The 27907-nt window shown below is 44.7% G+C and overlaps 3 protein-coding genes across 4 annotated transcripts; 2 read left to right on the top strand and 1 right to left on the bottom strand.

Moving 5' to 3' along the window:
- Nucleotides 1-1399: 1399 nt before the first annotated feature.
- On the bottom strand, nucleotides 1400-18975 carry lamb4 (laminin, beta 4). The gene is made up of 36 exons (XM_026311109.1): nucleotides 18925-18975; nucleotides 18398-18527; nucleotides 16257-16328; nucleotides 15358-15533; nucleotides 13440-13575; nucleotides 13248-13321; nucleotides 12950-13138; nucleotides 12323-12386; nucleotides 11644-11858; nucleotides 11287-11407; nucleotides 10800-10988; nucleotides 10384-10539; nucleotides 10103-10206; nucleotides 9530-9609; nucleotides 9070-9292; nucleotides 8806-8937; nucleotides 8543-8731; nucleotides 8352-8464; nucleotides 8088-8202; nucleotides 7611-7791; nucleotides 7346-7489; nucleotides 6998-7229; nucleotides 6643-6800; nucleotides 6145-6369; nucleotides 5844-6061; nucleotides 5527-5623; nucleotides 5086-5450; nucleotides 4763-4918; nucleotides 4135-4335; nucleotides 3783-3980; nucleotides 3478-3622; nucleotides 2981-3188; nucleotides 2553-2688; nucleotides 2295-2465; nucleotides 1855-2008; nucleotides 1400-1539 (listed from the first exon to the last, which is right to left on the bottom strand). Exons 1-36 carry the CDS (start codon nucleotides 18973-18975, stop codon nucleotides 1400-1402), a joined length of 5658 nt encoding a protein of 1885 aa, XP_026166894.1.
- A 925-nt stretch (nucleotides 18976-19900) lies between these two features.
- LOC113132769 (NACHT, LRR and PYD domains-containing protein 3-like) lies at nucleotides 19901-24328 on the top strand. Its single transcript, XM_026311108.1, has 7 exons — nucleotides 19901-20162; nucleotides 20299-22057; nucleotides 22143-22316; nucleotides 22589-22762; nucleotides 22840-23013; nucleotides 23106-23152; nucleotides 23823-24328. Exons 1-7 carry the CDS (start codon nucleotides 19901-19903, stop codon nucleotides 24326-24328), a joined length of 3096 nt encoding a protein of 1031 aa, XP_026166893.1.
- Nucleotides 24329-25190: 862 nt separating this feature from the next.
- Nucleotides 25191-26542, top strand: LOC113132787 (gamma-crystallin M2-like). Of its 2 annotated transcripts, none has more exons than XM_026311126.1 (3): nucleotides 25191-25232; nucleotides 25792-26034; nucleotides 26270-26542. In XM_026311126.1, the coding sequence occupies exons 1-3, from the start codon at nucleotides 25200-25202 to the stop codon at nucleotides 26540-26542; spliced, it is 549 nt and encodes a 182-aa protein (XP_026166911.1). In that variant the 5' UTR covers nucleotides 25191-25199. The 2 variants fall into 2 exon arrangements, with proteins under 2 accessions (XP_026166911.1, XP_026166910.1); XM_026311125.1 differs by having other exon boundaries at nucleotides 25200-25221; nucleotides 25784-26034.
- The last annotated feature ends 1365 nt before the right edge of the window (nucleotides 26543-27907 follow it).

Raw genomic sequence — 27907 nt, 5'->3', positions numbered from 1 at the left:
TACTTTATATACCGCTGGGTAGCTGATGTTAACTACCTTATATACTTCTAATTTGAAGTACTTTATATACCGCTGGGTAGCTGACGTTAACTACCTCATATACTTCTAATTTGAAGTACTTTATATACCGCTGGGTAGCTGACGTTAACTACCTCATATACTTCTAATTTGAAGTACTTTATATACCGCTGGGTAGCTGACGTTAACTACCTCATATACTTCTAATTTGAAGTACTTTATATACCGCTGGGTAGCTGACGTTAACTACCTCATATACTTCTAATTTGAAGTACTTTATATACCGCTGGGTAGCTGACGTTAACTACCTCATATACTTCTAATTTGAAGTACTTTATATACCGCTGGGTAGCTGACGTTAACTACCTTATATACTTCTGATTTGAAGTACTTTATATACCGCTGGGTAGCTGACGTTAACTACCTTATATACTTCTGATTTGAAGTACTTTATATACCGCTGGGTAGCTGACGTTAACTACCTTATATACTTCTGATTTGAAGTACTTTATATACCGCTGGGTATCTGATGTTAACTACCTTATATACTTCTAATTTGAAGTACTTTATATACCGCTGGGTAGCTGACGTTAACTACCTTATATACTTCTAATTTGAAGTACTTTATATACCGCTGGGTAGCTGACGTTAACTACCTCATATACTTCTAATTTGAAGTGCTTTATATACCGCTGGGTAGCTGACGTTAACTACCTTATATACTTCTGATTTGAAGTACTTTATATACCGCTGGGTAGCTGATGTTAACTACCTTATATACTTCTAATTTGAAGTACTTTATATACCACTGGGTAGCTGACGTTAACTACCTTATATACTTCTGATTTGAAGTACTTTATATACCGCCGGGTAGCTGACGTTAACTACCTTATATACTTCTAATTTGAAGTACTTTATATACCACTGGGTAGCTGACGTTAACTACCTTATATACTTCTGATTTGAAGTACTTTATATACCGCCGGGTAGCTGACGTTAACTACCCCAGGTATAGATATAGAGATATTCACAGGTCTGTCTGAGAAAATAAAGCCTGACTGAGCTGATTACTAACATGTAGGATTCTGCAAATATAGTTTGTAATATCTTTAAATCAAACAACCATGAAAACGTTTTCACTAATTCTGTTAAGCAGCAAACTTCATAAACCAGAATCAACATCTAAACACTAGAAAATATTTTATTGCATAAATTTCACCCATGAGAAAAAGAAAATAAACAAATCTCAGTGATAAAGACAATAGTGGCGTTACAGACAAAAATACTATCCTTCTGAGGAGTTTGGCCTTATGAGGTATAACATTTTCAAATGTGTGACCTTGCAGTGTATAGTATTTCAGCATGCAGTACTTCATAGTATTTATAAAGTACAGATGGCGTATAATTCTGCTCGTTTGGAGATTTCCTCTCGAAGTGAATCCACAGTTTCCAACAACAAAGAAACTTCAGCAGATTTTTCCTGTTTAGTCCTGATCAGCTGCTGGATCTTCTCTTCCAGATCTGGCAACACAGAATACACACGGTGTATACAGAGAATACACACTGTGTATACACACAATATATACGGTGCATGCACAAAATACACAGTGTATGCACAGAATACACATGGTGTATTAACAGAATATGCGGTGTATACACAGACGCATACTGTGTTTACTTGGAAAACACGTTTACTGTGCACTGCACATACTACTGAGGATAATACTAAGAGTACTACTAATACCGGCAGTATTACTCTTGTTCTCACTGTGACGATGACAACTCACATGTACAATCGACAGACTAAATTCTAAAGATTTAGAGTAAGAGTACTACCTAGTATCTGAGTGAGCTTGTCCTCCACCTGTTTCTTCATGTTCTCCGCCTCCTCCAAGATGTTCCTCAGCCGTTCTCCAGCTTCACCCTGAAGGGTCCGACCCGAGTTCTTCTGCTTCAGAACCTCCAAAAGCTTCTTCACATTGTCCAGCTCCTGTTAAAGACGTCCCATCAAAACATGCTCTGATTGGCTGACACCTGTCTGAGAGTACATACATACATGTACTGCAGTACTGCAAATACCTGACACGAGTCTGTGAGTGCCTACACTATATACATATGATGGATGAATCTAATGTACAAAAATTACGAAACACTGCTTTTATGAAACACTACCACCTGGTCTACTACTCTGTCGGTGGTCCAATTTAAACTCAGTCTGTGTGTCGGTGGCCCAGTTTAAACCCAGTCTCTGTGTCGGTGGTCCAGTTTAAACTCACGGTCTCTGTGTCGGTGGTCTTCTTTAATGCCGACTGTGCAGCGTCTCGGGCCTGTCCGGCCATCTGTCTGTTCTGCTCAGTTTTAGTCTTCAGTGTGTCGATCTCGTTCTGCAGATCTTCAGGCTGATGATTCATGAGCTTCGTCTCGATGTCGTCCAGTTTGTCTTTAATCTGTAACGTGACAGAACAAACACGTGTGAAGACATTGTGGTCACCATCCCAGGCTGAGCTGCAGTGCCAGATGTTTTCAGTGTTTACATTTTGGAGTCGGCCTTTGGTCATGTTCTGGTCTTGGTTCGCTGACTCCAGATTGTTGTTGGCTTTGTCCTGAGCTTCCTGTGCTTTAGAAAGGTCTCTGTTGATGCTGGTCACATCGATGTTGTTCTTCCGATCCCTAAACACACAACACATGACAACTCTCAGGACTGGCTCAGATGCCAGATTAGTGTCAACAATCATGACATGAAGTCAGAAGGTCAAAACAAAACAGGAAGATTCATGATTCAGGGACCCTAAAGCTAACAGGGGTTTCATGTTTTAAACAGTTTACTGTTTTGTGTCTTGATTAAAGATTCATGTCTTAAAGGTTTTATTTCAGTTTATTTAACTTTCATGTTCTTGGCAAAGTTTCATGTTTTAGTTTCTGTTTAGGATTTTCAGAGATCTGATGGTTTTCAGACGCTGACCTCAGCTCCTGAGCTTTCTTCAGCAGATCCCGTGCCGTCTTGGCCTGCTCCTTCAAGCTCTTCAGGTCGTCCTGGGTGTTTGTAACGTTGGACAGCAGATTTTTGATGTCGCTGATCATTGACAGGATCTGATCAGGAGATCGTGGCAGCTGGATGTCCAGAACAGCTTGGGCCATTCTCTCGATGTCTTTTGAAGGAACCATCTCATCTGTCGGGGGGGAAGCATGATGAATGAGGACGTGTCAGCCGTGTTGTATAAGGTTAATAGGTGCTTTTCAGGTTGTGTGTGAGCTGCTAGCTAACATATCAAACACCTGAAGAGGTTAGGACAGAGATGGTTTCCTGTAGACAGAGACACCACTCTCTTGCCTTTTAAGGGACAGTAGTTTTAAGAAAAGTTCAACTCTGCAGCGGAGCTGTGTCTTAGTGATCTGCTGTTTATTCTGCAGCCTTCTGTCGGACTCTCAGACTTCCTACAGTAACACCTGCACACTGACCCGTCAGGTAGTGCTTTATTCTTTGGATGAGCTCCCTGGTTTTGTTCTTCTCTCTCTCTAAGGAGTCCATGTTGTTGTTGATCCGGTCCTGCAGGTCTTTGGCCTGGTTTTTAGTGTCCTGAGCCGCCTGCTTGGCTTCGCTGATCTGACAGGAACAAACGGTTATAACAACATTTACTTAACGAATTGTGTTAGTCATGTTGCAATTACAGTCAGTGGGAGTTGAACTGCAGTGTATGAAGAGTGCAAAACAAATTGGATCAGGACCAACACCAGTCCCTCCAGTTGTCCCAGTGTAAACCTGCCTTTTTCTTGGACCCCTCCAGTCTAGATGGGAATGCGATGAGCTGGTCCTTCACTCCCTTAGTTGTTTCCAAAGTTTTCTGACTGACAGGAACGACTCCGTCACAGTTTAGACCTCCACACTTCCTTTTTCCCTTATCCAGACGACACAGAGCTCCACCACATCCTGAACAGTCCTCCAGACCTGGTCCTCCACAGATCTGCATCAGACCAAACCCAGGACACATTATTTATTTAATTACCTAATGATTCTTAATTAGATTCCCATCTACTGATGCTGCCGCACACAGGATGAAGCCCTAACCAGTCCTGACTCTTCATTTAAATGTCATGTGACTGCAGGTATGAACTCACCTGTCTGTTGAGGTCGACCATGCTGAGCCCTTTGATCTTCTTCTCCAGCGCCGCCAGATCACCTCTGCTGCGGCACACACTCAGTTTGTATTTGACTTCCTGTCTGGTGTCCATGGAGTCCTCTAAAGCTTTGTTGGCCTTTCTCACCCTCTTCTCGTCTGACATGAAGATTTTATGAAGCTTGTGGATTTTATCCATCAGCTCTACAACACATCAGAAACCAACAGGAGAGGAAAAAGTCATCTTTGATGAAGTTACAGACATTTCCTGTTGCTTCCTGTTCACTTGGTAATGATGATCATCCTGCGCTGGTCAGTCATAAAAGCATTTCACATCAGAAACCTGGCGGTAACCTCTGACCTTCAAACACTGGAAAAGGCTGCCAAGAGGAGCTGTAACCTGACCTATAAAGGCTCCACCCTTAGATTGGGCATGTTTGGATGAAGCTCCATTGACATGAACAGTTTCCTCCTGGTCCCGGTAAGTGTTTCTAAACCTCTGAACATTTCTAGGAGATCAGTGGAGTCCAGCACAAGTTCTCTAGACCTGCAGAACCTCCTAAACTCAAATGCAGAGCCTCAATCAGGGAGTTGTTATGGGTTGGACAGATCATTGTACCTTGCAGGACTTCTTCTTCTTCCTCTTCTTCTTCCTCTTTTTCCACAAGTTTGTCCTTCAGGTTGTGCAGCAGCTTCTTGAACTCCAGGTCAATGTTGGCAATTTCAGTGTCGAGGAGAGGAGACAGGTCAATCACGATCATGTTCGGGTCAGTGGCATCTTTGAGCTTCCTGAGAGAGAGAAAAAAAATTAAAATTAAACACTAAGGCTAAAGTCTAAGTTTTCTCGCTGTCAAACAATGACAGGACTCTTTATATTTAATGAAACAAATGAAGCTGTGTTTTTATAAGCGTCAGAACAGGAATCCTCAGTTTTCTTTAATAACTGCAGAACTTGCCTGAGCGTCACACACAGTTTCGCCATCTCGTCCACCTTTGGTGGGGAGAGTGCCGTCAGGTTGGCAAGGCTGTCCAGTTTAAACTGGATGTCCAGGATCCTGGACTGGTAATCACCAGGCTTCAGGTTAACGTGGCGAGGGACGAATGTTTTCATTGTCTGTGTGTCTCGCTGGATGTCGGTGACATTTTCAGCCCAGGGAATGGTGCAGGGGTGGCACTTCTCACAGTCCGGGAACTCCGACTTGTAGCCGGGAGCGCACTCGTCACAGAAGATACCGGTGACGCCGGTCCGACAGATGCACTCCCCGGTTTCAGGGTCGCATGACGGACGGTCGGTTCCCTCCAGGTTACAGTCACAAGCTGAGAATGAGACGTGATGAATCAGAATGAAAACAGTCCGTCACAGAAAAGGTTCAGTAAAAGCTGTTTCACTCACGGACACACTGCAGGTCTGGATTCCCAAAATGGTTTTCTCCACATTCATCACACTGTCGTCCTCCAAACTCAGGTCGACATGGACACTGTCCCGTCACCTGAACACATCACAGCTTCATTCAGCAGTCCATTGACTGCACGTAGTTATTTGCTACTTTTAATATGTCCTTTATTGTGAAAAGCTCTGGAAATGTGCTACTTAAACAACCTTTAATTACTTGCTGACGTATGGAGGATCAAACTCAGCTGCCTTGCCCATTGCAACATTTTGTGTGGTGCATGTGATTCGGTTCTGTCTGTGGGGGGTGGACCTCTTGCCTTGTTGCAGATGTTGGACAGAGAGTTGGCAGGATCACAGCTGCAGGGCTGACATCCCGACGCTCCATCCAGGTCCCAGTATTCGTCCTCACATTCGTCACAGAGGACCCCCATCACACCCCTCCTGCAGGGACACTGTCCCGACACTGGATTACAGAAACAGGGACTCCCCAGTGGGCACTGGGTCCCCTCCGTCCCTCTGCGATCACAGGAGCATTCTGGGAAATACACAACAAACACATTATATACATGAGACATAACCAATGTACATACATAATATTCTTCACATCCTTGTCCAAACCTTTGCAGTCCTGGTCCAGGGCGTTTCCATAGTAACCAGGTTTGCAGTTTTGGCAGCGTGGTCCCATCGTGTTATGGAGGCAGTGCAGACATTCACCTGTCAGGCCGTCGCAGGCGTCACGGTCGTCTGGGTCGATGTTGTTGTTACAGGGACACTCTGCGCAGCTGCCACCTGGCAACATCAGGTTGCCATAGAAACCAGGGCTGCACCTGTCGCAGCTTGGACCTGAGAGAGTCACTTATAATTAACAGGGTATATTTACTGTGTCCATATGGTTAATGTATATGTGATAATGGTTTAGGCCCATAAACAAAGTGTTTCTCCTGCATCGGACACACCTGCCTCACTGCTGTGTGACACCTGCCTGCCTCAACACATCTGGTCCTCAAAGTTGGTTTGTCCAAAATCCATGTTTAGTAAACAAAATATTGACCCTACAGGAACCTGAACAGGAACTTTTTAGAGCAGGTACAGACAGGTGAAACACAGAGCTCCTACCTGTGTGCCCCGCCCTACAGGTGCAGGTCAGTCTGTGGGATTGTGGCTCGCGTTGGCAGGAAGTGGCAAAGAAACGTCCACTGTTCTGAACATCTGGACACAGGCACGGCTCACAAGGCTGTTTGGAGACAGGGTTACCATAGTAACCTTCCACACACCTGCAGAAACACAGGTGTGCCATGAGGACGAGGACATCTACGGAGGAAAACATTCAGGACATCTCATTCTTTTAGTGGGATTTTATCAGGAAGTTAGTGACTGTACCTGTCGTCTTACCTGTTGGAAAGAAACATAAGAGGATTATATTTTCAGTGAAACCACCTGTCTGTGATTTACATCTGTCCACATAAATAACCTGTCACAGTGTGGTCCGGCGGCGTGCTCCCTGCAGTCCAAACACTCTCCGGTCTCTTCGTCACACACCCCCGACAGTCCGTTACATTCACAGGGTCGACATAGCGGGAAACCCCAGAATCCCGTCAGGCAGCGATCACAGCGCCGACCTGTGACCTCTGAGCGACACGCACACTGACCTCTGACCTGATCACACAGCTCCAATAGTGACCCGTGAGGGTCACAATTACACGCTGCAGATAAAAGAGCAGGAAAAATTCACAAATTTCATTTAATTTGTCTTTAAATTGACAGAAGTTTTTTTCATTTTCAGGATTATTGCAGATTATTTTAGTTTTTAGTGTCTTACGTTTGCAGCCATCAGGTCCGAAGCCAAACGTCAGTGGTGCACAGGTATCACAGCAACGGCCAATCACGTTGACTTTACATTCACAGAACCCTCCTACTTTACTGCAGGATGGTCTGAGAGACCCAATGACGTTACATCTGCAAACTGACCACAGGTACAGTTCAACAGCAGGTTCAGAAAAACCATGAACGTGATGCAAAACATTTCAGAGGAGCCAAGACGTCGTTTCGTGTGTTGAACTAGGGGCCTGTTTGGAACTACTTACGAACGGCTCCATTGTGGATTCGTGCCGACATGCTCTTGACTAAGTCCTCACAGACTGTCGGCATTGACTCCCACGGGTCGAGCTCAGTGGCCAATCCGATGCAGCGAAAGTGGTGGAAAGAGTCGAGGTCACTCTTGGAGCAGAAGTCCTGGACAGACTCGATGCTGGGAATCAGACCCATCTGCAGGGACATGGAAATAACATTTAGTGCACAACATTTAGTGCACCATGTAAAAATAATCTCAGAATCCAACAGATCCCAGATTCTGTTCAGACAGCTACTCCTTACACTCTTTGTTTGTATTTTACAAGGATGATAAACAGACTCAACCCTCCAAAACCAGCTCCAGCTGTAGCTCTGTTTGTTTACTGGAGAAATACACACACTAACACCTCTGCTATGACTCGGTTGTAGCTCAGCTCTGACTGGACAATACCCATTGAGGGTCAGGGCGTTGGACTGGGTGACTTCCTCACCGAGTCAATCAGGATGTGCTGTGATCCGTCAGCACCAGGATCTTTGTTAAGGATCACGTCCACAAAGTATCGACCTCCTGTGTTCAGACACACAGCAGAGTCCAGAATGCTTCCTCTGGAGACAAACAACAGACAGCAGTAAACAAACATCGCAAATGTAAAGTAAACAACAATAAACAAACCACAAACAAACATTTAACCCTCATCAATCTCAGATTATTTTCGTCTTTGACTATATTGAACTGTCGTGAATAAACTTCTGACCTGGAGCTTCCAGGAAGGATCAGAGTTTTACTTCCTCTCGGGTTGCTGCTGCAGCCGCCATCACCTGGGCTCAGCATGATGATGCTGACTGAAGCCAGCCAATCAGATGGAGACTGCAGAGGAAGGTCAGCTGACGTCAAAACACAGGAAGAGAAATTTGACATAAAAGAAGCATTCATCATTTCTCTTACCTCCGTCTCGTAGCGAATCACCAGCTGGAAATTCATTGATGATGGCAGGTTGTCCACAGTGAACCTAAGCCCCGCCCCCTCCAACACTCTGACCAATCCCAAACCTGTCCAGGTGATCGGTTGATTTGCGGTCCTCTGACGAGGAATGATCTGCAGGGCGTGACCTGGCTCCAGGGGGATGCTGGTGTGCTGCAGAACCCAAACAGAACATCAGTGGACAAACTGGCCTCGGAACAAAATGTGACATGGACAAGTCATCTCACCTGTCCCTGTCGCCTCTGGCGGGCGAGTCGCCGAGTCCTCTGGACCAAAACGACCCGTCCATTACTGATCTTAAAGTCATAACCTTTCTCTCTGAAGTAGTGCTCACACTTTGGTAAAACTACTGTATTCAACTGCAAATACACACAAGTACTACATGAGAAACACACATTAACACTGCTCATACTGTATTAAAACTACTGGAAACCTGAAAATGCACAGAAATACTGTGTGTAATACTATCACCTGTACTGCATCAGTGTTACCTGAGAAGAAGGTGGGGTTGTAGTAGTAGTAGTAGTGGTGGTTGTTGTAGTTGTAGTAGTAGTAGTAGTGGCAAAGGAGCTTTGTAAATAGAGTGGAGTGGCAAACTCTGCCTCATACAGGAAGTAGTCCAGTGGAGGCAGGAAATACCCGTGGGCAGGGTCCGAGCAGCGCCGACCAATCATGTTTGGTAAACAGTGACACTGTCCATCCTCCTGAGAACACCTGAGGACACAGGAGGTTTGTTTGACTGATGGACTCACTTTGAAACAGAAGTTCCAACCTAGAAATAAAGTTTATTCTGCTGAGTAAGTTCAGCACATATTTCCTGTCTGCACATCCTGAAGAGCGAATCCTCCTCTGTTCATCTCCCCGACCTTCATAATTTCTTCCTTTTCTGTATTTCACAAAAAATCTGATGCTACACATTTTAAAGTCAGAACAAAATCAGAGGACTCTTACGTGGTGCCTTGAGCTCCTCCGACATCACAGTTACAGGGTGAACATCTGTGCACAGAGTTTCCCAGACCCCAGAACCCTGGCTGAACCAACGCAGACAGAAACACATTGAAAACCATCTGTTTGTTCGGTTGTTTGGTTTCCAGTTAACATGTAAAGACTAAAAAATGGTAAGAACATATTTTTAGCTCTGGAAAAAATGATTTCGTATCTACAGGAGTACTGTCTCTCTAACAGGAGACCTGAGTAATAATTTGAATTAAGCAGTGAACAGATACAGCAGATTTAGACATATATAATAAAACATCATCAGCATATAAAGTAATTTATGAAGATTGAGCATCAAATAACGATAAGGAACGGCCTTCAGCTAACAGCTCAGTTTTTAAAGTGAATAGCAGTGGAGACAGTGGACACCTCAGGGTGCTTATCTAGTCTAATCTTATCTAATCAGACTGGTGAAGATCTGACAGTACACAGACCAGATGGTGAGCTGTAGTTTTCTGCAGAAACCACTAGAGGTCACTAAAAGGGCACGTTTTAGTTCACAGACTTTTGCTATAAAGTGCAACCTACCAGACATTGATCACACAGTGGTCCAATGGCAAAACGGTCACATTCACAACTTCCTGTTAGCTGATCACATGACCTGACACTTCCCAAAACATGACACCTGCACACTGAAATACAAAACACACCCAGAAAGTATTGACATAATGAACCTGAATGTTTTAAAAGGAGAATTAAGCAGTGGGTTTATCACATCCAAACTTTAATATTAGAGCTCAGGCCCACAGGAAGTGTCTCTGCCTGAGTGTTTATGAAAACGCTGTAATGAAACAAAGTGAACCTGTCACCTTGACAGCCAGCCGGGTCGTCCTGTCGCAGATTGAAGAAACCATATTTGCAGCGATCGCAGCGTTGACCTTCCACGTTTTCTTTACACACACATCGACCAGTCAGGGCGTCACAAAGACCACCACCCTGAGAACCAGCCGGGTCACAGTCACAGGCTGAAACACAGAACCAGCTGTTACATCATGTCATATATATGTAACTTGGAAATGTGCTTGGTGACACTAACTGCATGTTTGCAAATTAACTGTGACTTCACTCAATAAGGAAACAGAACCACAACCCCGGTGGTGTGACCTAAACTAACATTTTACATGTCAAATTTTTGATCTAAGAAGAAATTCTAGAAAATCAGCTAAAATCTGCACAAATAGATACTGAAGGAATGAATGAATGAATGAAAGCAGTGGAAACGTACGTATGCAGGCGTGTGGGTCGCCTGTTGATCTCTGTGGATCCTGGTACAGATAAGGTCGACAGCGTTCGCACTGAGGCCCTGTCCTGTCATGGCGGCAGTTGTCACACACGCCGCCGCTCACACCACCTGTCGCTTTGAAACGAGCGGCATCGAAGTGACACGAGTCTGAATGACCATGACAGTGACACCCTGACAGACACGAAACAGGAAGTCATTACAGACTGAAAACATGATTATTAGACAAAGATAAGTGCATAGAATCACTATGAAAAATCAATGTAGGTATTTTTATACACTGCTGAACAATTTTACCAGGACATTTTTGAGTGAGTCAGTCCTGAGTTAGAAAACAAAATATATATCTAATCAAGAAAAGTTATTTTGAAATACAAACTGTTACAATAAACTGGACTTAGGAAAATATCTATAAACAGCAGATGATTATTTCACCACAAAGGGAAAGTGATTCTGCATCAATTTATTTTACTCCTGCAGATGTTGGTGGCATTTTCTGCTCCAGGCCTCCAGGGGGAGTCGTGGTAAAAGTCCTGACATCTCTCACAATTGTCTCCAGCTGTGTTGTGTTGACAGACACATCGACCATGAACCTGGAGAGCAGAAAACAGCTTTACCTGCAGAAATCACCTGGAAGTTCACCTGGAAGTTCAAGTGTGTTTGGTCAGTTTGTTCAGACACAGTTTGATCCAACAACAGTGACCTTTTTTTTTAAATTTTAATATTATTATTAGTAATAATGGATGGATGGATCTTGACACCCCTTAAAAATACAAGACCTGATCAAGACCTGATCAGACCTAGTACAGATCTGATATCTGGTGCATACCATGCCGGTCTGGGTGAAAACGTCCCCCCGCCTGTTGTCCACATGTGTACAGCGGCTGGCGTGTCCGTTACAGAAGCAGCTTCCTCGGACCACCATGTTGTAAAGGGCATAGTAATATTTGTCCTGAGGGTTCCTGCGTCTCCGGCTCAGCAGGGTGTCGCCAAGTGTGAAGAGCCGAGTGAAGTTCACACGGATATTAGTCAAAGTGATCAGATCTGAGTAGAAAACACATTTCAGTGTTTAATAGGATTCTGTCTGTCTGATGAGCAGAACTACTGAACATTCATTCACTCATTAACTCCATTTGTTCTAATGAGAGAGGCTTCACTCTTCTTCTTCTGTGTGTAAAAAAAAAATTCACATGGGAAAAGACAAAGCATCACACTTCTAAAAAAAAAGTCAGCCTTAAACATATAGCCACAAAACAAGATCAGGTCAAAGGTCAGGAGGACTGAGGCAGCAGTGCACCCATATGAACAGGAAATCACAGAAAAACACGCTCACCTCAGATCCAGATCCTGCTGGAGTTTTTCTTTTGTTTTGTTTTTTTTATTAAGAAGTAAAATATTTAAAGTTTAAAAACTCCTGAGGCCTTGTTGAGAAGAAAGAGGTTGGCGATAGAGGCTGTTTCTCTTCAGCCAATCAGACACCAGGATTCTCATTAAATATTAAACCTCACCTTGGATGTTCTGTGCGTACGGGTTCTGTATTTCAAATATGGGATCTAGAGCCTTCAGCACCACCTGGTGGACAAAGAGAGAGAAACATCTTCTCAACATCATAATGCATTTAGAGAGAAACAGTCCTGCTTGTTTTCCAACTATCCTCTAACTATCCCTGCCCTACCTATGCTGATTACCTGGGTCAGGTGTTTTCTGCCCATCAGAAGCTGGAAGGTACTAATTCATTTTGTCTTCCCCCACTTCCACTTTCATCTGACATGGTGTCTTCCAGCTTGTGATTGGTTGAACAACACCTGATCCAGGTAATCAGCATTGCTGTTGTGTTGCCCATCCCGGATTTAGAGACTAGTCAGTGTGTGTGTGTCCATCATGGCCGGATCAGGAGACAGTGGGGCCCTGGGCTCAAACATGTGAAAGGCCCCCACATCTTTTCATTAGACCAACAAACACATCAGTGTGTTTGTGTCTGTTTTTTGTGTGTGTCTTGTGACAGATTAAACATCACTTCACACAACGGCTGCCCAAGGCCCCTGAAGCCTTTGGGGCCCCAGGTCTGACAGTCCCATCCATGCTGTTCATGTGTGTTTTGTGGTGTGTAGGTGACCCTGAGTCAAACATGTCACCTCCCCGTCAGTGGATGGCTCTGATCCGGAGTATCTGCCGTCACAGACGACGTCGTCGATGCTGTCTGCGGGTTCGTCGGACACGTACGGGAAATGAACTGAGCAGTCTTCTGCAAAGTAACGGAAAACTTTCCAACTTCGCCCAAAATCCAGCGATCGCTCCACCAGCATGGCGGCCGGACGGAAACTCTGCAGAGACAGAACAGGAAGTGACCCCATGGTGTGTTTTTTACTTTTTATGATAAATATAAATATAACAACACTGATCACACTGATCAGAACATGTTTAGGGTTTTACCTTGAAGGTGAGGACCAGGTGGCTGAACTGGAACACAGTCTCCAGATCTAACTGGATGCTGACCTGATCAACACCTGCAGGTGTTACACAGGTGAGTTAAAAAACAAACATATACCTTATATCATAATGATTCAGTTAAGCATGAATCCTTCAGTTCAGGAGACTGAACAGTTCCTGACCCTGTAAACTGACCGTTCTTAGACTGCCACCACTTCCGTTTTCTCTCGGGCTCGAAGGTCGTGATGACATTCTCGATGCGGTGGCTGTCGGGGCTGCTGTGGCGATTGTACGGCAGACGAGAGTCACATTTGAAACATTTCTGCTCCTCCTGATGGATAAAGACACTTTCAACCAAACTGATCAATAATCATCAACATTTTATACATATATATTTAACAACAACAACTCAGTCTGCTTCGTTTTCTTTAACAACCTCAAGCAGGACGACTTGCTCCAACACATTTTCTACCATCAAGCTTCACATTATTGATTATTGATCGGTGCAGAGGTCTGAGTGATTCACACTGATTCGACACCAGCTGACTAATGATCTCACATTAGCAGAATAAACAGTTTACAGTGTCAGGAACATATAAGAAAATACAGAAAAGAATGTTTTTTAAAATACAAGCAGAAAACAAAAGTGTTGGGAGCCTTTCACCTCACAGAGCCAACGCTCTGAAGTGAAAAGCTCTTTTCATGCCTGGCTGACCACAGAATAAAACCTCACCACAGAATAAAACTGAAGGTGTGAAAAGAAACAAACAGGTCTTTCAAAATGGAACAGTCAGAACCAAGCAAACAACAAACTAATCAACCTGACAGTGCACAGGTGGGTCAGAAAACACCCAGCTCAGAGGGGTTGGATCCTGGTGGGAAACACACAGTCTGAATGCATGAAGCAGGTGCAGTCTATACAGTCTGTGCAGTCTGTGCAGTCTATACAGTCCGAGATGCCAAAGGTACTTGACTAACGTCAGTATATGATGCTGTCGGAATGAGAACATGTTTTAACAGGGCAGTGAAACACAGTGAAGAAACAGATTATTTAGACTGAACCAGTGTTTTATCGTAAGATTTAAATGAAAAGCAGAATCTCACGGTAACTGAGGTAAAAGTGAAAGGAAAAGGTTTGGACACACTGATGGACTCAGGTAAAGATGGACAGGACATAGAAAGTCAGTTAAAGCTGAGCGGATGTTGATTCTACACAGTTAAATCAGCGTCAGTGTCTCCTCAGCCTGCAGGGCCTGGGGACATTCACCCACCTACTCATTATACTAAGACTCCAACAAAAATATGAGACTGTCTGAAACAGCAAAGTGTGTTTTCAATTGGACGTGTTGGCACGACAGCACAGATCTTAAAGAATGAAGAGCTGTGAGGCGGATTGAAAGCTGAAAATGCAGTAATGAGGAGTTGAGTGGAAAAGGTTCCTGGGGGAGAAGATCCTAAAGTGGCAGATCAGAACATGTTCCAGTATGAAAGTCGGAGCACGAGCCAGAAACACATCAGTCAGTCAGACAGAGGAGAAACTGCTGCAGCTTATTCACATGATGTGTGTGTGTGTTCACATATGTAGATGGACCTGTCAGAGTATCAGTGAGTATACAGTATGGACAGCAGGTTGGACGTTAACCACTAACATTAGCACTGGCTGACTAGTAACGTTCCCGCTGAACCCGAGAGCGTTAGTCTGGTTCCTGGACACATCTGAAATGTGACTGCAGTTTGATGTCGACAGGAGCCAGATGTGCCACGAGCATCTAATCCTCAAAACACAAATCTGTTGGTGAAGGAGCTGAGATACATGCAAATACTGACTCCTCAGAATTATTGGATGGTGTTTGGTGTTTGTTCTCATTAAATTAGATGTAAAATCACAATACTTACATACATTTGTCACTACCTAAAGTATTACAGGATACTGCAGTATGACTCCTGTATCGTGATAGGTGCAGTATTAACTGTTTCTTGCCAATACACAGCATTGGTGTATTTGTACAGTACCTGTGTATGATCATTAGTCTCTAACACTTACTCATACCTGTTACTTGTACTACTGATACTTCTTATTTTACTTATACAAATGTTACACTTGACCTCTGACCTGCAGGTATCCGATGATGCAATAGTTCTGAGGTCCATCCAGGCCGCAGGTGGACGAGGCTGAGAGCTGAGCTGCTCGACCCACCATCAGGTCACCCAGTTGGGGGTGACAGGAGCCACCAGGACACTGGTCCTGGAGGTCCTGGAGGTCCTGGAGGTGAGCTGTTGGAAGAAGAGCTGCAGACACAGACGTGAGTGAGAGAGATTTCGTATTTGAGTGGAGATCTCAAAACTTCAGAGAGCCTGTGGTTTGTCGTCGGAGAGTTTTATAGAACATCATACCCTCAATAAATGAGATTAGATGTGTTACTACATACACCACTAATCACTGCAATACACTTTCACTGCTCAGTGACAAACCGCTCCATTTCTTCACCCTGACAACAGCCTCCAGCTGAATGTGCACAGAGCTGATCATTAACTCACACTGGACTGGACTCCACCTCCACCTCCACCCACAGGGCAGCAGCTGTAAAACTCTGGGGCTCATGACTGACAACTCAGCTCTGATCATCACTGAGAATCGGTCCCAGCAGAGACTCCACATCGTCCACAAAGTGCTGCTGCTTCACCAGAGCATATCAGCCGTTATGCTGATGATACTGTTTTCTACAACAATGTAACACTTCCCATCTGCTCTACCTCCTCCTCTCTTCCACTTCCTCCTCCTCTCCTTCTCTAACCTCCTCCTCTCCTCCACTTCCTTCTCCTCTCCTTCTCTAACCTCCTTCTCTCCTCCACTTCCTCCTCCTCTCCTTCTCTAACCACCTCCTCTCCTTCTCTAACCTCCTCCTCTCCTCCACTTCCTCCTCCTCTCCTTCTCTAACCTCCTTCTCTCCTCCACTTCCTTCTCCTCCCCTTCTCTCTCTCCTGTCTCCTTTTTCTTTCCTTCTAACTCACTGATGAAGAGGATGAAGATCATGCTGTGCTGACACCTCCTGGTCTCTGGTGGACTCTGGTCCATCATAGATTCTGGAAGAAAACAGACAAAGTGTAAAGCTCAGACTGAAACACATGATGAGTGTATGTCTGATTTATTGCCTGTCGACTGATCTGAGGTCAGATCACCACAACTCTCATTTCCTCAAAGGAGCCAAACCAGCATGAAGAGTGTCTTTTTGGACATATTTCACCACTGCAACAGCGTTTATGGTTTAATTCCTTAACTAACCAACTAACTGACCGACTGGTCGACTGACTGACTGAAGTGTCCTGGAGACAAACTGTTGTTTTACATTCAAACACAAAGTGGAGCTTTATTGACATCTGGCTAACAGCACATGACAAACTGGACCCCTAAACCTCCTGATGTGTAGATAGAAAGACCAGCCCAACATCTGGACCCCCACACCCCAAAACCACCCCACATCCCTGCAGAAGTCCAGGACTATAAGACCCTCATACATTTACATGGGACTTTGTCCTAAATATGTTCAGACCTGTAAAATTTATTTGTATTTCATTAACAGAACAGATCTGGACCAGGATAAAACTTTTTTCTGGGTCTCTGGTTAAATATGAATCCAGCTCCTGTTTCTTGTTGCCACCCCCACCCCTGATGAATCCACTCATGCAGCAGTAAACTATGAACCCTGGAGGGACTGATGAACTTTAGCAGGAATGTTTGTCTCAGCAGTAAATTTGGGCATTTACTGACTTTCACTGGTTTTCTACATAAACTCTGGGGTAAAAACAGGACATGTGGTTCTGTAACGTTTAAAAGAAGCTGTATCTTCAGTTTATCAGATCTATTCAGATCTTCACCAAGTGCTCCTTCGAATAAACAAGTCCACAACCAGCAGAGAATTTATCATGTCACACCTGTCAGTTTGAACAGTAATATTTTCAGATGTAAACATCTGGGTTTGCTGTTCTCCCTCACACATTGTCCTATTTCCACACATGCTCCTTCCTCCATTGTCAGACTGAATCATTGTTCCAGCGACGACTCCACCTACTCTCACTGTACGTACAGTAAATGACACAGATACTCTGAGATTGTGTTACCAACAAGCAGCACTGAACCACTGAGGTCGGACCAGGAGTCGGGAAGGTTGTTGTTCTAAACCAAAGCATAATGTGGAGCAGTTCTCCAGGAAAAGCACCAAAGCTGAAAGCTGCAGGGGTTTCTGGATGACGTGCTCAAACTGGACTCTACTCAAACTAACAGCACAGGTACCTGAGGAGACCAGGTGTGTGCTCAGTCCCAGTATCACCTGGTTTAAACTCAGTCAGTTCAGACCTGGACCACATCTCATTATATTTAAGTTACAGATTTACACCTTTACCTGTCCAGTTACATCCCCCTCCTGCCCCTGCATTACCCCAGCACCTCTAAATCTATTGCAATGTTTTACTCAGGTCTCCTGGGTGTCCTCAAGGACCCTTAGGACTTGATCCGAGCACCAGAACCTCATCAGTGGCCTCTGGAAACTTGTAATGCACTGCATGAACATACTTTGCAGGTTTGCTTTTGTTTAACTGGCAATTTCATAGTTTGAAGAGTCAAAAATCACCTTGAAGAGACCAGAGACCAGAGTGTTGTTCAACCAGTGGCAGGGCTCACCAGTCAGACTTAGTGTAAAACGTGCAGTTGGCACATAAACTAACATCAAATCAGAATAAAGCTCAGCGATAACCACAGAACTGTAACTGCACATTTGAAGTTGTTCTTTAAAACTACAACACACAAAAGCTGCTGCTTCTACTTCGTTTGTCGGCCTGTTTTGTTCTGTTTAAATATCTGCTGACCAGCTTCAGCACGTCCTGAAAGATGCTTCTGCTCACTACAACTTATTTCTGATGAGGAAGGTGTTAGAAATAATGTCAGTACAGTGTTTGAATCAGATCTCAGAGCCACTTATCATTTTAAACGTTGCTGCAGAGCAGGTCGACCTGCCTGTTCATGGACGGTCTGTTAACATCAGCCTCAGTCCTGCTCTAAACTCATCCAGGTAACACGGTCAGGCCCAGCAACAGGGCTGAGCTTGGATTAATTAAAGAGCTTTAACATGTTGAAGTGAGAGCAAATATGGACCTACCTGCCCCTGCTGCCACGCTGAAAGAATGAGCACATCTGGGCAGGTAACAGCACACCTGAGACACACGTAGCCTGAGGCTGTAGGTGTCAGAGAGGGCGAGGGAGAGGGGGAGAGAGGATTTAAAGCAGACCTTAATTCACCACAGTGCACAGTGAATAACACAGATTTTTAGCTGCAGAGCACAGCAGCCACCATAAGCCCAGACTCCCTGAAAACCATCCAGGTCCTGACTGGAGAAAGTCCATTAACTATTTTTGGACCTTAGAGGATCCCTCCACTTCCCTCCTCACATCAGAATCAGAAATGCTTTGCCTGTACTGAGTCTACTTAGAGGCTTCACTGAGAAAAGGATCCGTCTTTAAAGTCAGAACCAGATGTGATGCGACAGGATTCTGTCAGTGATGTTTGGCAGCAGAGAACCATCAGTGCTTGTTTCTGCCTGTGGCACTAACATCGGGTCCATCCTGAGCATTTCCTTTAATTCTGCACAAATGACTAAGCTGCAATGAACTGAGTCTAGATTTTACCCACAGGCTGGGTTTCCTGTGGTTCTCCACACTGCTCTTCATGTGTTTCATTATTATTCCTGCACTTTTTATTTTCATTTTAGTCTGTTTTTAAATTCAAAGCACTTGAACAGAAAAGGGGAGAGGTGACAGAGAGTCAGGGCAGAAAACCATCATTTGCTCAGTGGATTTGTTTTTAATAGCTACATCACATTTTAGTCCTGTTGATCGAGGAGCAGCTCAGATCACTGGCAGGACACGTTTCTGTTCTTTCGTCTGTCCTCAGTGATGTAAATGAGATGGACAAAATAATAGGAACACCTGCCAGTACAACAGCAGCTGAAACTCCATCCTCCAAAAATCATCAACACGTCCCTAAAGCCAAAACCCAAAGACGGACTTCACTGGAGCTGCTGTTTATTTACTGAAACAGACTATTTGTTCCTAATAAAAGCAGTGTGGTTGCATTCAGAGGAAAGGTTTTGTTTTTTCTGTCGTTGGCTCAGTTTGTGTCTGTAACAGGATGTGGTAACTCACTGTTCTGAAAGCATTCATGGCAAGAAGCTAACCCAAATGAATGCAAACTGGTGGTGGGGGTTTGTGGCTGTGCATTCCCACGCACCTCTCCTCTCACATCAACAAACGCCAAAGACTCAGTCGCTTAAAACAGACGTGAGGATCGATCCCGCGGATGTTTCCAGCTCCTACAAAACTCCACTGATCCACAGCGTCCACCTGCAGGAGACCACATCATCAGAGCCGTCCAGCCTCCTGTGAGTGCTTCTCTCCCGTTAAACTGAAGAATCAGGCAAAAGGTAAAAGTACAAGAATTATTGCTTTAACGTAAAAAAATAGGTGCTCACTGCATTCAGGGAGACTAAAAACACATCACAACAGTAAGAGTTACAGTTTTCCACACACACATACAGATGAATAATAAAAATACGATCATCTCCTGGTAGGAAACTGATTTCCTCTGATGTCAGCAGTAACAACGATGGCTGCAGATAAACTGAGTCTTTTACAAAGACTAAGGGACTTAAAGGAAGAAGATCTGAGGACGTTTCATTCATACCTACAAGTACCTGATGTCCTGGGGGAGCTCCCAACAATCCCACAGTTCAGACTGGACACGGCGGATCACGTGGAGACAGTGGACCTGATGGTCCAGACGTACTCGCAGCAGGCTGAGGAGGTCACCAGGAAGATTTTAGAGAAGATGGACATGAATGACCTTTGGGACGGTATAGAGTCAACTGGTGAGTTTTAACCAGTGAGAAACCCTGAGCTCACTGCTGATTTCATCACTGTTTTTTGTAACGTGCACATTCATGTGAACGTTTGCCTTAGTCAAGCATCCTGCCTCATCTTCTCCTCTGTTGTTTCCTCACTCAGAGAGACTTGATGTGTGTCAACAAGAATTTAAATGCAGCCTGAAGATGAAATTTCAGCCACTGTGTGAAAGAACTGCAAAGCCAGGAGAGTCGATGTGTCTGAATGAGATCCACACCGAGCTCTACATGGCAGAGGGGGGGGCTGCAGACGATGAGTACAAGGTCAGACAGAGTGAAACAGCAGACAGTCCAGAAACAAGGATCAAAGGTGAAGACATGTTTAAAACCTCACCTGGAAGAGATGGACCAATCAGAACAGTGGTGACAGTGGGAGCAGCTGGTGTTGGGAAAACAGTCTCAACACAGAAGTTTACTCTGGACTGGGCTGAAGACAAAGCCAACCAGGAGATCCAGCTTCTGTTCCCCTTCACTTTCAGAGAGCTGAATGTGCTGAAAGAGAAAAAGTTCAGCTTGGTGGAACTGGTTCATCACTTCTTCACTGAGACCAAAGGAATCTGCAGGTTTGAAGACTTTCAGGTTGTCTTCATCTTTGACGGTCTGGATGAGTGTCGCCTTCCTCTGGACTTCCACAACACTCAGATCCTGACTGATGCTACAGAGTCCACCTCAGTGGATGTACTGCTGACAAATCTCATCAGGGGGAAACTGCTTCCCTCCGCTCGCCTCTGGATAACCACACGACCTGCGGCAGCCAATCAGATCCCTCCTGAGTGTGTCAACATGGTAACAGAGGTCAGAGGGTTCACCGACCCACAGAAGGAGCAGTACTTCAGGAAGAGGTTCAGAAATGAGGATCAGGCCAGTACCATCATCTCGCACATCAAGACCTCACGAAGCCTCCACATCATGTGCCACATCCCGGTCTTCTGCTGGATCACTGCTACAGTTCTGGAGGATCTGTTGGAAACCAGAGAGAGAGAACCGCTCCCCAAGACCCTGACTGAGATCTACATCCACTTCCTGATGGCTCAGACCAAACTGAAGAACGTCATGTATGATGAAGAAGGTGGGAGAGATCCACAGTGGAGTCCAGAGAGCGAAGAGATGATCGAGTCTCTGGGGAAACTGGCCTTTAAGCAGCTGCAGCAAGGCAACTTCATCTTCTATGAGTCCGACCTGATGGAGTGTGGCATCAGTCTCAGAGCAGCCTCCATGTACTCAGGCATGCTCACAGAGATGTTTAAAGAGGAGGGTGGTGGTATGTTCCCAGACAAAGTTTACTCCTTCGTCCACCTGAGCGTCCAGGAGTTTTTGGCTGCTCTTCATGTCACCATGTCTTTCTTCAACGATGGGGTGAATCCACTGGCAGGGAGCAATACATTGTATGACAGATTTTCAAATGAGGCCAATGTCCTCTACCAGAGAGCTGTGGACAAGGTCTTACAGAGTCCAAATGGACACCTGGACCTATTCCTTCGCTTCCTCCTGGGCCTTTCATTACAAACTAATCAGACTCTCCTACGACACCTGCTGATACAGACAGACACAAGCTCTCTGACCAGTACAGTCCAATACATCAAGACAAAGATCTGGAAAAGTTGCTCTGCAGAGAAAAGCATCAACCTGTTCCACTGCCTGAACGAACTGAAGGATCATTCTCTAGCGGAGGAGGTCTACTGGTACCTGAAATCAGGACGTTTCTCCACAGGTCACGTCCCTCCTTCTCTGTGGTCAGTTCTGAGCTTCATCTCAATGTGGTCAGAAAAACATCTGGATGTGTTTGAACTGAAGAAGTACTCTGCTTCAGAGGAGGCTCTTCTGACACTGCTGCCAGTGATCAAAGTCCACAGCAAAGCTCGGTACGTAGCTTTTAAAAGTTTAAGGGGATCATTTGTTGAGATGTTTAAAATTTGGTCTTGGTTAATCCTTATTTTTTTTCTCCAGCCTGGCCAGCTGTAACCTCTCAGTGAGAACTTGTGTAGCACTGTCCTCGGTTCTCTGCTCCCAGTCCTCAGGCCTGACAGAGCTGGACCTGAGTAACAATACGCTGCAGGATTCAGGAGCAAGGCTATTGTTTACTGGACTGCAGAGTCCACACTGCACACTGGAAACTCTCAGGTCAGAGTTCAGCTGGTTACACCACATTATTGAGTCCAGACAGGTGCAGGGCTATAGAGAAATGTAGTTTTTACTTATATCACACTGTTCATTGTCACATTAATGATGTAAACTCAACGGTCGTCTGCTCACTGTGGAGTGATGTGGATTTAGGGATTTGTCCTCACTTATTGGACCCTTTAAAGACACAGGTACCTGTTGTCTAAATCAAACATGTACTTTGATTTGCTTTTTGATAATTTATAAATAGACTCAATGAAATCTTTTCTCAGTCTGAGCAGCTGTGACCTCTCAGTGAGATGCTGCCGAGCGTTGTCCTCAGTCCTCAGCTCCCAGTCCTCTCGTCTGAAAGAGCTGGACCTGAGCAACAACAACCTGAAGGACTCAGGGGTCATGGTGCTGTCCATCGGACTGAGTAGTCCACACTGTACACTGGAAACTCTCAGGTCAGTGTAGAGCTGTTTAACACATTTATCATTATTGTGCTGCTTTAAAAAACTACAACACATTAATGTGGCTGCAGGCTGTCAAGCTGTAGGATCGCAAACAGAGGCTGTGTTTCACTGGCCTCAGCCCTGACCTCCAACCCCTCTCACCTGAGAGAGCTGGACCTGAGCTACAACCATCCAGGAACCGTGGGAATGAAGCTGCTACGTGCTGGCCTGGATGACGTACACTGGAGACTGAACGTTCTCCGGTATGGACAGAAGCGTTGCTTTATGTTGATCAACAGTTAGGGAAAGTTCCTGACAGCTCCTGTTTCCAAAACATGTCTGTTTGTTTCTGCAGGTTGGAGCATTGTGGAGAGCCCACGGTGGACCCCGTTCCAATGAGGTGTAAGTCTTTCACTTAAAAACCACATCAATCATAGCTGACTAATTCTGAAAACTTGTTTCTGCGTAACACAACATGAACTCTTGTTAGTTGGTAAACAACAAAGACCAAAAAACATCTGATAAGTCTGAAAAGACTCACAGCTGGATTAGGGGACAACAGTCTTTAGTCTTTGAAACCTGTTTTCAGTCACCTCCTGCTCATTATGGGTTAATGTACGAGGATTCATCACAACATTCTCCTCATTTCCTTACTCTTCTGTGGCCAGATGCCAAACCAGATGTAAATCAGACTACAAGTTAGGACAGCACGTTCTCCTGCAAAAATATTACAGCATTAGATGACGGTTTATTACAGATCATTGATCAGATGATTAATTAGTTGTAATTATCTCAAACTGAATGTTCAACAACAACCAATCTGACAGAAACCTGGCCCAATTTTAAAATTAGTGCTGAATGTGCATAATGTCTGCACAGCTTTAACAAAAAAAGAAAGGGGGCTTGAATTCTTCCTTGAGGAACACCTTAATCACCTTTAAAGGTCTAAAACAAAATTACTATCAGTACCAGGTAGGTCCTTTAGAGAGATCCTGTCTGATCACAACATAAACAGCTGTAGCAGTCATGATGTAATCAGTAAAAACTCTGCACCTGTGTCATGTCTCCTCAGATTTCTGTAAACTGAGAGTGAACCTAAACACAGTAAACAGACAGCTCCAACTGTCCAACAACAACAGGACCATCAAACATGTCGAGCATCAGCTGGTCTACCCAGACCACCCAGAAAGATTCAGCTTCTGGGAACAGCTGTTGTGTACTGCTGTAACTGGGCGCTGTTACTGGGAGGTGGAGTGGGAAGGAGACGTTCAGGTAGCAGTGAGTTACAGAGGAATCAACAGGAAAGGAGACAGCTTCGACTGCAGGTTCGGATGGAACGATCAGTCCTGGAGTCTGAGCTGCTACGACGAAAGCATCTATCATGATAAGCACAAAACAAATATCAGTCTGTTCTCAAACAGAGTGGCTGTGTATGTGGACTGTCCCGCTGGCACTTTGTCCTTTTATAGCGTCACATCTGACGAACTGATCCACCTCCACACCTTCACCACCACATTCACTGAACCTCTTTATCCTGGGTTTGAGCTCGGGTCGTGCAGTTCAGTGTATCTATGTTAACTGAAGAAAACACTGAATGTACATGTTCAGATTTTGTCCCGATTTGTTTTTGTGCCCAATTATTAGCCACCTCTCAATGGGACAGGACCTGATGTTACACCAACACCTCCAAAAAAAAGTCTAGAAAATCCATTAGTGCCTTGAGGTGATTTTTATTTGTGATTTGCCACTAAGCAGAGAAAATTGAATGAATTGAATGGCTGTCCACCAACAGTCCTCATCCATCCTGACTGAGCTTGCAAAGAAGAATGTCAGAAAATTCTCCAATCCAGGTGTGAACTTGTTGCGTCACATCCAAAAAGACTTGAGGCTGTAATTGTACTGAGAGTGAAGGGTCTGAATACTTATGTAAATGTGATATTTCAGTTTTTCTTTTTAATAAATTTACAGACATTCCTAAATTTGTTTGTTTGTCATTATGTGGCACTGAGAAATAATGATTTTAACCATAAAGACATGCCCTGTGGTGCTGCCTTAACACTGGTGGACCTGGTCAGACCTGGCTCATCTCAAACAGGCCTATGGTCTTGATCAGGCCTCTGTTTAATGACAGTATTTTCTACAGTTTTACTACAGGCCTGTAACATCACGATACAAAGTTCCAGGTTAAAGGTTAATGAAAGTGTGTAAAGGTGCAGACAGGTGTGTTGTTTTGCTGGTCTCAGTTGTGTTGATGAAAGCAGCGGCTGAAGGCCCCACACACTCATTGTTAACCCTTTCACAAAGAGGCTTTGTGTGTGTGACAGAAATGTGCTGACTCCGCACTCCGACACACAAAGAAGAGGCCGACGCTCAGGTGTATAAAGGCTGTGAGCTCGCACAGGTGTGAAGGCAGGCCTCCACCGTCAGCACAGAGCAACACTCCAGCAACATGTCCACCACCGACATGAACATGATGGCCAGGGTAAGTCCCAGCATGCATTGCTCTTACACATTTTACACACAGGTCACATGACTTCCTCACCTCTGACTACAGACCATCCCTCTGCCTTTATGAACATAGAGCAAAGAATCACTTTTACCGCTGCTGAATTTTTACATTTCAGACTGAAACTAGTTTTTATCTCAGACCTAAACATTAAATACAGCAGCTGCTGAACCTGAGTTTGTGTCACTGAGTCCAGATCCCATCCAGAGACTGACAGCACCAATGAATGTGTGTGAATCCAGAACCTGGTTCAGCTTATGGGTCTGTGCAGTAGACCTCCATTGTTGTCCATAAACTATTAAAAACACAGCAGGGAGCCACACCGCTGACCTGGCTCACATGGTTCTTCCTCACCAGCAATGGGAGGCCTGTCTGTTTCCAAAAACCAGCTCCAGGGGCTGAACAGAGCAGAGATCAGTCGACGCTTTCTGACTTCACTAACTTGACGGACTTCTCCACCATGGAGACAGAGCCTCAAACTCCTTCATCCGTCAGTAACAACCCGACCTCTCTGTTCAAACCTCTCCCCTGTCAGGTCGTCTTCTACGAGGACAGGAACTTCCAGGGCCGCTCCTATGAGTGCAGCAGCGACTGCGCCGACATGTCGTCCTACCTGAGCAGGTGTCACTCCTGCAGGGTGGAGAGAGGCTGCTTCATGGTCTACGACCGCACCAACTTCATGGGCAACCAGTACTTCCTGAGGAGGGGCGAGTACGCCGACCACATGAGCATGATGGGAATGAACGACTGCATCAGGTCCTGCCGCATGATCCCCATGGTAACCACACAACCTATTACACCTCAATACTGACACACGATCCCCATGGTAACCACCAACCAACCACAGTCAATCCAGCATTATTTGCTAATTATCTGTCCTTTAATTGAATGAATGGACACTTTCATTGATGCTGTGAGATCGTCTGTCCTCATTTGTACCTGAACACACCACAGAGGCCAGTTCAAGTGTCCTGATGTCAGTTCACTGGTTATTGATTATTGATGTGTTGCAGTACCGCGGGTCGTACAGGATGAGGATCTATGAGAGGGAGCACTTCGGAGGCCAGATGTACGATCTGATGGACGACTGCGACAACATCATGGATCGTTACCGCATGTCCAGCTGCATGTCCTGCCACGTGATGGACGGACACTGGCTGATGTACGAGCAGCCCCACTACAGAGGCCGGATGATGTACATGAGGCCTGGAGAGTACAGGAGCTTCATGAACATGGGCAACATGAGGTTCATGAGCATGAGACGCATCATGGACTCCTACTACTAGACACTGTCAGCGATAAACAAACAATAAAGTGCTGTTTGTGTAAATAAACCCTACTGCCTTGTGTCGTATTCACTGCTACATGACGAAATACTGGGCTCTATCAAATTTAAACTGGTCAAACTGGAGGGAAATATGAGAAAAGTCAAATAAAATACTGAAACACTGAGGAAGTAGAATCACATGATATATTCAGCACTGACACGCTTTTCACATTAAAAATAACCAGAAAACTGAACAACTGTTGTTTGAAGGATTCTGATGTAAAACATGCAGGAAGTAGCTCAGCCAGAAATCAGGTGGGCCTGTTCTAAAAAAACCTTCTGAACAAAAACTCCACAGCTACAGATGTTTCCTGTTCATCATCCTAACAGTGTGTACAGTAGTGTACTGGAAACCAGTAAAAACCTATATAGGACACTCATCCTGGTATTTAGACAATCATGTACTTAACCACAGCACCGCTGATCTGTCAGCTCTGGTTAACCTGACACAGTTAGAGAGAAATGACAGCAACCTCCTTACCCAAACCCCAGCCCCTGATCCCACTGAGCTGCAGCCGCAGGACTGGACTTACCTGAAGGATCAGAGGTCTCCCCCTCATCTGTGTGATGTGGATCCAAACCTTCTGGATTCCTTCTGTCTATGTTGCATGTCAAAGGTTCAGGTGGATGAGACACAGTGTGTCAGAGTTTCATCTGTTCATTCAAACTGCAAAACAAAAGTATTTGTGTAAATGTGAAAGAGGAAATTTCACTGCTTTTCCAACAGGCTGGAGTCCAGGTATAATGGTTTTGGACATAGACCTGGTCTGAGGTGACTTAGATGGGAGAAATAAATCAAAACTGCACCTTTTTGAGTTTTCACAAATAAAACTTTTACAAATCGGAAACAGCTTTTTAAAGAGTCTTTTTACTCATCTTTAAAATCTGGTCCAGGTCTGACAAGTCTAATTGTAGTGGTTCTGGATTCAGACCTGGTCTGAGGTGACCTATATGGGAACAAAAAATGACTAAACTCTCCCTTTATTGCAGTAAAGCTTTTACAACTGTGACAGTGGGTTTCAGGCAGTGTTAACACCCTTTCACAATAAGAGGCGAGACAATCAGCCTCACCAAACACAGGTGCGTCTGTTCTTTTTGAAGCCCCACAGGTACAAAAATAATGAGACTCTGGCCTGTTGATTTGTTTGTTTATTGTTTTTAAATCAAATAAACTCACCGAAGGCCCAGATGATGCAACAGCTTCCTGCCTTTTACGTCAGAAAACAATCAGCTTAAGTTGGTAAATGTTCCCACAACAAACCAGGACTTCCTGCTCCAGGATCAACTCCTCACCTGCACAGCTGCTCTCAGGTGTCTCAGGTGA

Source organism: Mastacembelus armatus, chromosome 6, assembly GCF_900324485.2.
Source record: "Mastacembelus armatus chromosome 6, fMasArm1.2, whole genome shotgun sequence".
NCBI classification, from domain to species: Eukaryota; Metazoa; Chordata; class Actinopteri; order Synbranchiformes; family Mastacembelidae; genus Mastacembelus; species Mastacembelus armatus.
Note: the sequence above shows the minus strand (reverse complement) of the source record. Positions and strands in the feature narration are given on the sequence as shown.

What these genes read in the sequence shown, in the direction of transcription:
- LOC113132769 (XM_026311108.1), top strand. Translation starts at nt 19,901, where the DNA reads ATGGCTGCAGATAAACTGAGTCTTTTACAAAGACTAAGGGACTTAAAG. An exon ending in TGTACACTGGAAACTCTCAG is followed by an intron (nt 22,763 to 22,839) that starts GTCAGTGTAGAG and finishes ATGTGGCTGCAG; the next exon opens with GCTGTCAAGCTGTAGGATCG. An exon ending in GGACCCCGTTCCAATGAGGT is followed by an intron (nt 23,153 to 23,822) that starts GTAAGTCTTTCA and finishes ATGTCTCCTCAG; the next exon opens with ATTTCTGTAAACTGAGAGTG.
- lamb4 (XM_026311109.1), bottom strand. Translation starts at nt 18,975, where the DNA reads ATGAAACACATGAAGAGCAGTGTGGAGAACCACAGGAAACCCAGCCTG. An exon ending in TGTCCAACATCTGCAACAAG is followed by an intron (nt 5,624 to 5,843) that starts GCAAGAGGTCCA and finishes TGATGTGTTCAG; the next exon opens with GTGACGGGACAGTGTCCATG. An exon ending in TGGAGGGGTCCAAGAAAAAG is followed by an intron (nt 3,623 to 3,782) that starts GCAGGTTTACAC and finishes TGTTCCTGTCAG; the next exon opens with ATCAGCGAAGCCAAGCAGGC.
- LOC113132787 (XM_026311126.1), top strand. Translation starts at nt 25,200, where the DNA reads ATGTCCACCACCGACATGAACATGATGGCCAGG. An exon ending in ACATGAACATGATGGCCAGG is followed by an intron (nt 25,233 to 25,791) that starts GTAAGTCCCAGC and finishes CTCCCCTGTCAG; the next exon opens with GTCGTCTTCTACGAGGACAG. An exon ending in CCTGCCGCATGATCCCCATG is followed by an intron (nt 26,035 to 26,269) that starts GTAACCACACAA and finishes GATGTGTTGCAG; the next exon opens with TACCGCGGGTCGTACAGGAT.